The 12568-nt window shown below is 39.7% G+C and overlaps 1 protein-coding gene across 1 annotated transcript in view; it reads right to left on the bottom strand.

Moving 5' to 3' along the window:
• Positions 1 to 5977: 5977 nt before the first annotated feature.
• LOC139412641 (uncharacterized) overlaps positions 5978 to 12568 on the bottom strand; it is a 91784-nt gene continuing 85193 nt past the window's right edge. Inside the window, exons 91-96 of the mRNA XM_071159322.1 lie at positions 12279 to 12425; positions 12064 to 12200; positions 11674 to 11805; positions 8228 to 8330; positions 7922 to 7971; positions 5978 to 7598 (exon numbers count right to left, since the gene is read on the bottom strand). Of these exons, the coding sequence (XP_071015423.1) occupies positions 7571 to 7598; positions 7922 to 7971; positions 8228 to 8330; positions 11674 to 11805; positions 12064 to 12200; positions 12279 to 12425 (597 nt within the window). The 3' untranslated portion in view covers positions 5978 to 7570. The remainder of the gene's footprint in view (positions 7599 to 7921; positions 7972 to 8227; positions 8331 to 11673; positions 11806 to 12063; positions 12201 to 12278; positions 12426 to 12568) is intronic.

Here is a 12568-nt window from a genome sequence, read left to right as displayed (position 1 = left end):
GAGCCTATAAACTACATCAATAATTATGTATGACATAAAAACTGAGCTCTGTCCGCAGACCTATGAGCAAACACTGGTTTATTCCCAGTGCTGAGCTAGTAGTGTAACTGACATGTAACGTTAGTTAATGTTTCATCCTACTCGACTGATGTGAATGAATTAGCTAGCTAGTAGCAGCTGTTCAGTCCTATACTTACTATGTGGGCTAAGTTAGGATATTATACTGAATTGAATCAACCAGACTCGGGGGTAAAATTCAACATGTTTCTACTACATCACTGTCCATGTAAAAAGCCACACATTCCTTTTACTGACGTGGTGACGTCATATATCCGTACATCACATCAATACACAACATCCCCTTTACTTGGATATGAACTTCAATGTCAACCTGACATACACAACCACACTCATTCTTTACCTGTATAGCAACCTTTGTTTCTGAAATCTGTTTTATGTTGTTATTTCTGTTCTCCTAATTTTAGTTTTTTATGCAACCTTTATAATAATTAGCCTAGTCAGTTAAGAACACATTCTTATTTACAATGACGGCCTACCCTGGCAAAACCCTAACCCGGACAACGCTGGGCCAATTGTGCGCCGCCCTATGGGCTCTACAAATACTAGGTATCTGGTTAGACTGTAAACTCTCCTTCCAGACTCACATTAAACATCTCCAATCCAAAATGACTTACTACATTTGCACACTGTATATAGATTTTTCTATTGTGTTATTGTCTGTACGTTTGTTTTATTCCATGTGTAACTCTGTTGTTTTTGTCGCACTGCTTTGCTTTATCTTGGCCAGGTCGCAGTTGTAAATGAGAACTTGTTCTCAACTGGCCTACCTGGTTAAATAAAGGTGAAATAAATAGAATAAAAAATCTAAACCAGAGTCTGTAGTGACGCCTCACTGAGATGCAGTGTCTTAGACCGCTGTGCTACTCAGGGGCCCAAATAGACTTTCCTTTTAAGCTTACTTCTAAGCAAAACAAAACAGTATTTTTTTCTTTTTTTTTTCTTACTGCAGCAAACCATTCTGCACCTTTTTCACAACATAATTCAAACATTGAGTCTTTGCATTTGTCCTCCTTTTTCAGTTTATACTGGTTTTCTTTACCCCTTGCAGTGTTATGCAGTGTTAACTTCTGTGGCAGTTTAATTTATCTGTGAAGCCTGACTGGCTTGGGAATCTGTGGTCTTTGTGGTGATCCCTAACAGATAGTCTCTGGTTTGGATTCAATGTAATATCTCAGAGTAGGACTCTGTTCCACAGTCTCTTTCAGTTGTGAGGTGTACTTTAGTTGTGGATCTGTTTCCTCAATTGTATACCTCTTCCCAAATGCTTTATTCCTTGAATACCTGGCTCGGGTTGGAGATTGAACAACTGAATTGTTTCCCTCTTTATTGATCAGTGTGTGGTGTCTTGTTGAAGGTTGTTGTGAACTTGTCTGTTTTGTCCTGTTTTAGGAGAACCTAATCTCCAATGTCCACGTCAGAGTGTTTGGCTCTGCAAAGGTTGTCTGCATAGATCTTGGTTTTCCCTTTCTGCTCAGCATCATAGTCCCGTGTCTCCAGGTCACTCTGTGGTGTAGGTATATCTGGAATTTTCCTTTTGAAAAGGAGTTCAGCTGGGCTCTTGCTCGTGGTAGAGTGATCAATGGACCTATAGACTGTCACATACTTGCCTACCTCCCGCTTCCAGTCCAGCCCCTCAGCTAGTGCAATGCAAATCCGTTTCATGAGGGAGACATTTTGCCGCTTCACCATTTGCCTATGCCCATTGTGGCATAATTTTTCCATGCTGAATCCCATTTTCCTGGCAGAAGTTCTGGAACTGGGATAACATGTACTGTGGGCCACAATCCGATCAGATTATTAATGGTAGACCATGACGACTGAAAATAGTCTCCAGACTATCAATCACCTTTTCTGCGGTAATAGATTGCATGAGATCATATTCATATTATCTGCTATAATAGTCTACAACTACTAATATTGAGTGTCCAGTTGGTAGTGGTAACAATAGGTCAGTGGCAACGTCCTGCCACGGCCCATCAGGTAGCACTGTGGGTCTCCGCGGTTCTGGCACATCTGCTCGTACTACAGTCTGACAACCATGGCATGACTTGACGTGTCCCTCTGCAGCCTTGTCCATGCCCAGCCACCGTACTTTACTCCTGAGATGTTGTTTTGTGCCTACAATGCCCAAATGTCCCTCGTGAGCTAAGGATAGAGACCTGGCATAAAGTGCATGTGGCAAAACAATGGATGTTCCCCTTAGGACTAATTGTCCAATTACACACATTTAATTTGCAATCTGTGCATATGCCTGGCATGTCTCCTAACACCCACTCTGAATAGCATTTCTCACCTCTCTTAGCTCTTCATCTGTAGCTGATGCTTTCTCCACTTCCCTTGTGCTCATTGCATTTGGAGTTGCGTTCACAGCCACAAATCTCACATGCTCCATGTGTGACTTTCACTGTAGTCTTTCCAATTAGACGAGACAGAGGGTCAGCAATGTTGTTTTTCCCTGGTATGTGGACAACACGAAAGTCATACGGTTGTAGTCTCCGCACCCACTGTTCGATGCGAACTCATGGCTTTGAGCGAGGACTGTAAATGGCCTCCAACGCCTTATGATCAGTCACTAGATCAAATTCCCTGCCATATACATACGGGTGAAGCATGTCACAAGCCCAAACCAATGCAAGGGCCTCACGCTCAGTTTGTGGATATCTGTGTTCACTCTCTGACAGACTCCTTACCTGTATTAATGGCACCTGTTTGAACTTGTTATCAGTATAAAAGACACCTGTCCACAACCTCAAACAGTCACATTCCAAACTCCACTATGGCCAAGACCAAAGAGCTGTCAAAGGACACCAGAAACAAAATTGTAGACCTGCACCAGGCTGGGAAGACTAAATCTGCAATAGGTAAGCAGCTTGGTTTGAAGAAATCAACTGCGGGAGCAATTATTAGGAAATGGAAGACATACAAGACCACTGATAATCTCCCTCGATCTGGGGCTCCACGCAAGATCTCACCCCGTGGGGTCAAAATGATCACAAGAACGGTGAGCAAAAGTCCCAGAACCACACGGGGGGACCTAGTGAATGACCTGCAGAGAGCTGGGACCAAAGTAACAAAGCCTACCATCAGTAACACACTACGCCGCCAGGGACTCAAATCCTGCAGTGCCAGACGTGTCCCCCTGCTTAAGCCAGTACATGTCCAGGCCCGTCTGAAGTTTGCTAGAGAGCATTTGGATGATCCAGAAGAAGATTGGGAGAATGTCATATGGTCAGATGAAACCAAAATATAACTTTTTGGTAAAAACTCAACTCGTCGTGTTTGGAGGACAAAGAGTGCTGAGTTGCATCCAAAGAACACCATACCTACTGTGAAGCAAGGGGTTGAAAAAATCATCATGCTTTGGGGCTGTTTCTCTGCAAAGGGACCAGGACGACTGATCCGTGTAAAGGAAAGAATGAATGGGGCCATGTATCGTGAGATTTTGGGTGAAAACCTCCTTCCATCAGCAAGGGCATTGAAGATGAAACGTGGCTGGGTCTTTCAGCATGACAATGATCCCAAACACACCGCCCAGGCAATGAAGGAGTGGCTTCGTAAGAAGCATTTCAAGGTCCTGGAGTGGCCTAGCCAGTCTCCAGATCTCAACCCCATAGAAAATCTTTGGAGGGAGTTGAAAGTCCGTGTTGCCCAGCAACAGCCCCAAAACATCACTGCTATAGAGGAGATCTGCATGGAGGAATGGGCCAAAATACCAGCAACAGTGTGTGAAAACTTTTGACCTCTGTCATTGCCAACAAAGGGTATATAACAAAGTATTGAGAAACTTTTGTTATTGACCAAATACTTATTTTCCACCATAATTTGCAAACAAATTCATTAAAATCGTACAATGTGATTTTCTGGATTTTTTTTCTCATTTTGTCTGTCATAGTTGAAGTGTACCTATGATGAAAATTACAGGCCTCTTTAAGTTGGAGAACTTGCACAATTGGTGGCTGACTATATACGTTTTTCCCCACTGCACTTATGTCATGCAATAAAATGCAAATGAATTACTTAAAAACAATACAATGTGACTTTCTGGATTTTTGTTTTAGATTCCGTCTCTCACAGTTGAAGTGTACCTATGATAAAAATTACAGACCTCTACATGCTTTGTAAGTAGAAAACACTGCCGATTTTGCAGGTTATCAAATTCTCCCCACTGAAATTGTATGTGTGGGGTACAGAGATGAGGTAGTCATTCAAAATCATGTTAAACACTATTATTGCACACAGAGTGATTCCATACAACTTATTACGTGACTTGTTAACTAAATCTTTACTCTTGAACTTATTTAGCCTTGCCATAACAAAGGGGTTGAATATTTGTTGACTGAAGACATTTCAGCTTTTCATTTTAAATTCATTTGTAAACATTTCTAAAAACATAATTCCACTTTGACATAAGGTGTAGGCCAGTGACACAGATTTTACATTCAGGCTGTAACACAACAAAATGGGGACAATGTCAAGATGTGTGTGAATACTTCCTGATGGTACTGTGACAATAATGCCCTTATTTGCTGTATACTTTGGAAGTAGGCCTATTGGAATTAGGTAAAGGCAGATTCTATAGTAAAAAGCAATGGCAAACTTGATATAAAGTACTTGGAGGTGTTGGCAGAATGTTTAAAACTTTTTCAGTTTATGTCTCGACCCCGCATTGTCGGAACTAGAAGCACAAGCATTTCGCTACACTCGCATTAACATCTGCTAACCATGTGTATGTGACAAATAAAATTTGATTTGATTTGCTGTATTTGACATTTACTGAAAAAAAAAAAAATGCAAAATGTTGTGGACCTGTAAACAGATTCAATAATATTTTGTTTACTTTTTCCCTAAACTAAACACTGCCTGCGGATTCTGAAACATTGTCTTGTATGTCTACTCCAAAAATGAAAAAAGATCAGTAGGCATAGGTAGCCTAAACACTTCAAAGCAAAAGATTAACTGTCTGTTCATCTGTTAAATTCTACTGAATAGAGCATCTGAAAGGGAGCGACGTTTAGAAGGTGTGCGCATCGCATGGTCTAAAGTGTGCAGGAAGCTAAGCACATTCTAAAGTCAAGCAATTTTTTAAAATAAATGCCAATGTTTGCGTGAATACCCCAAAATGTGTGAGTGCCAGTATGTTTTGTACTGACACACGGTTTATAAATTACGCCCCTGAACAAGTCATCACACTGGAGTTATCATTTATGGTTCTAGCTCAGGGGTGTCAAAAAAATGTTTTCCCCCCCGGGTCCACATTTAGTCTGCAACGAGGTCTGGAGGACCATAATGTGTTATTTTGTTTCCTTACAAATTTGCAAAGAATTGTCCACTAATTTCCGATGCTCCTTGACTGTCTAGCTTTCATTTAGGGGATTATTAGCGAGCTGGACACAGTCAAACTGTATGAATGTAGGTCCATTATCATTTCTACTGTTTCGATCTGGCTTTCAGCATTTCAAAGTATATTGAGTTTGTCCCCCGCCAAAAATAAAGTATTGTGCTGTCAAACATACCTCATGTTTGACATAGCTAATTAGGGGGGTGGCTTATTCACTGCTATGCTAGCTAGCTAGTTTATATTTTAGTTAGCTAGGATCCCACGCTTGCCATGCCAGGTGTGCCTAACTGTGGCATGCCTTTTTTTTTGTTGCCTAGTGTCATGTGACTAACCCTGCATTTCCAGCTAGCTACTAGGTCGGAGAGGAGGGGGACACCTTGACAAAGGCAATTTTACAGAAAAGGTATTTGTGATACTGCAAGTTGACATCAGGTTGTTGCGGTCCAGGTTTTCACTTCTCAGGCCTACAGATTGGTTCTGTAGTTACCGCTGATCGTTATCATGATAGTAAGACTGCAACAGTTATAAAAGACTCATGATAGATAAGACCACAAATCATTTTTTGGGTGCAAAAACTTTATTTGACTGCCACGATGCACACTGATTTTAGGATAATCTTTTTCAGATTTGAATTGAATTCAGTGCAATTGAAATACATTCTATTCAGTCATAAAACATACGTTGAAATTGAATTGAATCTGAAAGTCACACTTCAGGATACCAGAGAATATATCCCATTTCCCATATCCCCTTCAATTAAAATTCAGTAATTTTATTGGAATTTGAATTTGAGGCATTCCTTTCATTCTGAATTGAACCTCACTGGTGCACAATTGTAATGTGTTAAAAAAACAAATGTAAAACACAAAGCAGCATAGCAACACAAGGGCAAGTAAAAATATATGATGAATTAGTAAAATACAAATGGCAACAGATAAATACTTTTTTTGTATTAGTTAGAAATGAACATGCCACACTTTTGAACCTCACTGGTCAGTATCTGTAATATCAGAGTGCCTTGGCTGAATTTCGCATGGTGCAGTGCTGTTTATATAAACCTTTAACTAGGCAAGTCAGTTAAGAACAAATTCTTATTTTCAATGACGGCCCGTTCAGGGGCAGAATGACAGATTTGTACCTAGTCAGCTTGGGGATTTGAACTTGCAACCTTTCGGTTACTAGTCCAACGCTCTAACCACTAGGCTACCCTGCCGCCCCATTGGTACAGCATATACTATAGAAGTCTCTGTGATAACATAAGGCAAAGTAAAATCAATGCTCTTTTAATAAGGGAGGTTCCTGACTAGACACTGAGTAAAGGATTTGGGTTAAAGTGTACTGTTCACCGGACGTGCTACCTTGTCCCGGACCTGATTTCTCTCTCTCAATCCGCAAGGACTCATACTATACTTACCATTTTACTTCCTCATTATCATTCTATTAGTATTAACATACTTACCATTTTACTTCCTCATTATCCTTCTATTAGTATTAACATACTTAACAATTTTCCACAGCAAACATCATTCCATAATATAATGGAATTCACTGATATCTTCCAAAATTATTGTTACTTTGCTTACAAGTTATTTGATAATACCAATCTGATACCGTATACCGCATGCTGGTCCCTATTCACTTCCTGGATCAGGCAAGAGTCTCTTTACCTTGATAATATTAACTCCTTTCTTACTGATATTACTTTAGCAAGATAAATGCATGTAGCTATTGTTCATTAGTACATTAACCTTTAACGTACATAACCTTCATATGATCTTCAAATATCCCTAACAAGTTATTAATGTAAACTTCAAAAGTAACCTTAATAAACGGGTATAACCCTCATCAGTTCTTAAAGTATGCAGGTATAACCTTCAACCTTTTCATAAGTATGTACACATTTTGAGCTTAACTATTAATACTAGGTATAAACTTCAGATGAAACTATATAATACAGACTTTCTCCTGGTTCAATCCAGGATCTGACCTATTGAGCCCTGTCTTTAGTGATAATATTGATATGTAGATATTTAGAGATAGACATTAACAGGTGATAGGACAGGGAAGGCTGCAGCAGTGGTAGGTGGGGGAAGGCATCGGCGTGAGTTAGGCTGTACAGGTGAACTTTAACCCTGTGGTATGACAGATCCATTATTCAGCTTCCTGTTTCAAGTCAAACCTGGGGGAGGGGAGGAGGATTAAATAGTTGATCTCCAATGAGAAGATGCAAACATAATAACAGTACAAATGTACACATTTCGGCCAACCGACCTTTATACTCACAATCAATAAGGGCTAAATTAAATCTGGAGCGCGGAAGATCTGCGTAATAGCGTGATTGAGATTTAAAGGTATTTTCTGATTGAGCCGACATATGCAGTGTTTACCGTGACTGCAGTCTCCAAAAACGTGGGAACATTGCCTTTCAATTTCAGATCTTCCCCATTCCGGATTGAATCTAGGCACTAGTCACCCACTTTCTGTTTTATGGCTACTACTCACCATTCTGTGACCCCTGAGGCCAGGTCAATCTGAGCCAGCTCTATCTGCACCTGAAAAAGACAGTTTGGTGTTAATATGTATTAGTATACACCATTCTAAACAAGTGGTAATTACATAATACTGTTATGATTTTGCTTGAGTAGAACAGAAGCATGAATCATCATCTACACCAGGTGAGAAAGGTGCGCATTGCTTGTAAAAAGTACAGACTCCCATGTTCACTCCGAAGTTACCCAGCTGATAGTACAGTATGATGAGTACAGTATAGCCATAATAGCAGAAGCAGTAATCCAAATCCTGGCTGACCTGTCCAATGAGATCGCTGCTCCTGAAGGAGGCTTTGCTGTTCTTCACTGACACACTCAGATGCCTGCGCCTGGCCTCCTCCACAGACAGCTCAAACTCAAACCTACACAGAGAGACAGGAGGAAAATACTGTTACATTCTGCTGCCACAGGTTCAAATGACTCTGTTGACTGGTGCACACACAATCATTGTGGGGACCTAAAATTGATTTGCATTCAAAATCCTGTTTAACCTAAACATGACCCCTAATCTTAAAATAGCCTTTGTCCTCGTGGGGACCTGAGAAATGTCCCCACGAGAGAGAATCTTCCTTGGTTAATATCCTTGTGGGGACTTCCAGTACCCACGAGGATCATAACTAACACACACACCAGGGTTTCTGTTAGCTGGTAATTGACGGCTTTTGGCAGATAAAATAAATGAAATGCCGATTTAATAAAATTGTAGCGGGCTGCATTCTGTTGTGTTACAAAGTTAGATTAAAATGGATTCGTCATTTTTTTTGCCAACGATCTACACAAAAAACTAATGTCAAAGTGGATGATTTTTTTTTTTACAAATGTTAGAATTGATGAAAAATAAAACACTATATCTTGATTAGATAAATATTCAACCTCCTGAGTCAATACATGTTAGAATCACCATTGGCAGCGATTACAGGGACATTTTTAAATTTATTTCACCTTTATTTAACCAGGTAGGCAAGTTGAGAACAAGTTCTCATTTACAATTGCGACCTGGCCAAGATAAAGCAAAGCAGTTCCAGACACAGAGTTATGCTTTGCACATTATTATTTTAAAAATTCTTCAAGCTCTGTCAAGTTGGTTATTGATCATTGCTAGACAGCCATTTTCAAGTCTTGCCATAGAGTTTCAAGAAGATTTAAGTCAAAACTGTAACTAGACCCCTCAGGAACATTCAATATCATCTTGGTAAGCAACTCCAGGGTATATTTGGCCTTGTTTTAGGTTATTGTCCTGCTGAAAGGTGAATTTGTCTCCCAGTGTCTGTTGGAAAGCAGAGTGAACCAGGTTTTCCTCTAGGATTTTGCCTGTGTTTATCTCTATTCCATGTTGTTTTATCATTAAAAAAATCCCTAGTCCTTGCCAATGGCAAGCGGGGCGGCAGGGTAGCCTAGTGGTTAAATCCCCGAGCTGACAAGGTACAAATCTGTCGTTCTGCACCTGACCAGGCAGTTAACCCACTGTTCCTTCATTGAAAATAATAATTTGTTCTTAACTGACTTTCATAGTTAAAAAATAAACACCCATAACATGATCCAGCCATGCTTGAAAATATGAAAAGTGGTACTCAGTGATGTTTTGTGTTTGCCCCAAACATACCACTTTTTATTCGGGACATAAACTTAATTTCTTTGCAGGTTACTTTAGTATCTTATTGCAAACAGGATGCATGTTTTTGAATATTTGTATTGTATGCTTCCTTCTTTTCACTGTCAATTAGGTTAGTATTGTGGAGTCACTACAATGTTTATCCATTCTCAGTTTTTTCCAATCACAGCCATTGTAACTATTTTAAAGTCACCATTGACCTTATTGTGAAATCCCTGAGCGGTTTCCATCCTCTCCGGCAACTTAGTTAGAAAGGATGCAGGTATCCTTGTAGTGACTGAGTGTATTGATACACCATCCAAAGTGTTATCAATAACTTCACAATGCTCAAAGGGATATTCAATGTTTTTTTTTTATAATCTACCAATAGGTGCCCTTCTTTGCGAGGCATTTGGAAAACCTCCCTTGTCTTTGTGGTTGAATCTGTGTTTGAAAATAACTGCTCAACAGAGGGACCTTACAGATATGTGATATGTGTGGGGTACAGAGATGAGGTAGTCATTAAAAAATAATGTTAAACACTTATTGCACAGAGTGAGTCCACGCAATTTATTATGACTTGTTAAGCACATCTTTACTCCTGAACTTATTTAGGCTTGCCATAACAAAGGGGTTGAGTACTTATGGACTCAAGACATTTCAGCTTTTAATTTTCAATTAATTTCAAAAATTCCACTGACATTATGGGGTATTTTTCATATCTCAATTGGATCAATTTTCAACTCAGGCTGTAACACAATACTTTCTGAAGGCACTGTTCTCAGCACTATTCTCTCACTCCTTGCATGTTGCCTTACATGCGCGCTGCTGATGAGACAGAGAAGCCTTGGGTTACTGTTGATTGCGAAGATGGAGGCCTTTTTCATTGAAATAAAACAAAAGTTAGAGAGTATGCCTATAGTGAAAAGCCTACAAGGGGAAAGTCCTCCGTATGGACAAGTTTTCATGTTGTAGTGGATAAAAATGAGAATAACGTTGGTGTGTCCAAATGCAGGCTACTGTGCAATTCACTATGCAGGTAGGATGCAATTTTTAAAACTTTTTTAATTACATTTTTATTATTGTATGCCTATTTACTATCTAAACCAGTTCTTTAAATATACAAAACATGTTTTGTTTCATTCTGTTGAGACATTTCCATTGGCTAAATTAAGTTTGATCTGTCTTTTTAATTGTGTGCTCTATATTTAGTTTAAGACGGTTATTAATAGGCCTGTTGTAAAATAGATATCATTAGGCACTAGCCTTTCTTGGTAATTGCTGCAATATAAACGGTTCAACATTTTTTAGAAGGTTTAAACCAGTTCGCACGTGTTTTGCTTCATTCTGTTGAGCCATTTTCTTTGACCAAATTAAGTTCCAACTGTAATGTTTGCCGCAATATAATATCCTGCTCGTATTTTCCCTGTAAACAATTGCTTGACTTACTATTTATTTTACCCTAATAAAGTTTAGAAACTTGTGTTAAGGTTTGGTGTGGCTATTAGCCTGTTATACTGCAGACCTATGATATTAAGGCAGTGTGTACTGGCGCTCCAACTGACTTCGACAGTTGATCTTGAGGTGATGAATGTTTTAGGTCTACCAGTGTTACTCCTATAATCTAACAACATAATGTTTATCTTTATAGAACATTTACGAATTAGCGTCTTTCTGTACACCTATATCTGTATAGCAGAAGCCTATCTGACAAGGATAAAGAAAAGCATGTCGGTGTCGTAGCATGCCACCGGCATATTTATCTCTATATCGTACAGCTGAACTGTGAGGTGGACAATTATTGTTTTAGGAAAGTAAAAACGAATAAGGCAATATAGATTGTATATGCTACACATCGAAACACAAGGAATTGTATTTTGGCAATTTGTTATAGGCTGTTTTTAAGGACCGGTAAATGTGTCTCACTTGGCCCTTGTTTATTGATGGTGCTGGCTGAGAGAGTGGACGCCCTGGGATATGCACCCAATGCATATCGATGACCGGTCAATTTCTCAAAAGTCCAATAAATTAAAATCTTCCGTTGCTTGTCGGGTGCCGCATTTTCCTAACGGAAACCCTGACACACACACGCCAATGCTGATAACATCACACACCTTTCGTTATATTCTGGGTTGAGGTCTCTCTTCTTGATGCTTGTCTTCCTCTTGGTGGCCTTGTTTTTGTCGGGCAGCAGCATGAGGGAGACGTAGGTGTCTAGACCGTCTTTACTGGACGACTCCAGATCCCTATACACAAACACATAACATGTGATCCATGACCTTAAAAAGTCTTGTCAATTGGTAAGGTAAGAGAAAGAGGTACAGTATGAGGATATTTTTGAAAATGTATGATAGGGATATCATTACAGGAAGGGACCCCATCTTTAGTAATGAGTTTAAAGCTATGCTATATGTAAGGGGCAGTAGTTTTTGCTGACCATCATATCACCTAACAAACTCTGGGCTCTTGCTATATGACATGGTGGAGATATGAATGATGCAAACCTGCAGGCGTGGACTGTGATGGTCAGTTTCTTCTTCTTTGAGGCATAGGAGAGAGACAGCTTCACCTGCCCACAGTTTCCTGCAGCACATGGAAGAATTCCATGACCTATCAGGTCCACCATTTTAGATTCCAGAATCTGTTGAAAGATACATTTCGTAAGTAGTCATTTCAACAAAAACAATTGAGGATATAGAAGTGTGTGTCTGTGTGTAACCTTGAGTTCAGCCCTCAGTAGAATCTGACTGTCAGGTGAGGCTCCATCCAAACTCAGCCACTGATCCAGGACCAGATCTGGTTGTGACAGCAGCTCTCTGACTGGTACCACCAGAGAGCCCATCGCCTGATCCCAAGCACTAAAGAGCTGCATGTAGAGAGATGGGTCATTGACAATAGACATACTTTAGTTTCTCAATCTGTAATATGCTGCAGTGTTAATTTTGGCAGATATTATATGCTCACATTGTAGTCATTTCATCCTTTGTTAGTTTCAGTTATCAGTCAACT

Source organism: Oncorhynchus clarkii, chromosome 7, assembly GCF_045791955.1.
Source record: "Oncorhynchus clarkii lewisi isolate Uvic-CL-2024 chromosome 7, UVic_Ocla_1.0, whole genome shotgun sequence".
In the NCBI taxonomy this organism is placed as follows: domain Eukaryota; kingdom Metazoa; phylum Chordata; class Actinopteri; order Salmoniformes; family Salmonidae; genus Oncorhynchus; species Oncorhynchus clarkii.
Note: the sequence above shows the minus strand (reverse complement) of the source record. Positions and strands in the feature narration are given on the sequence as shown.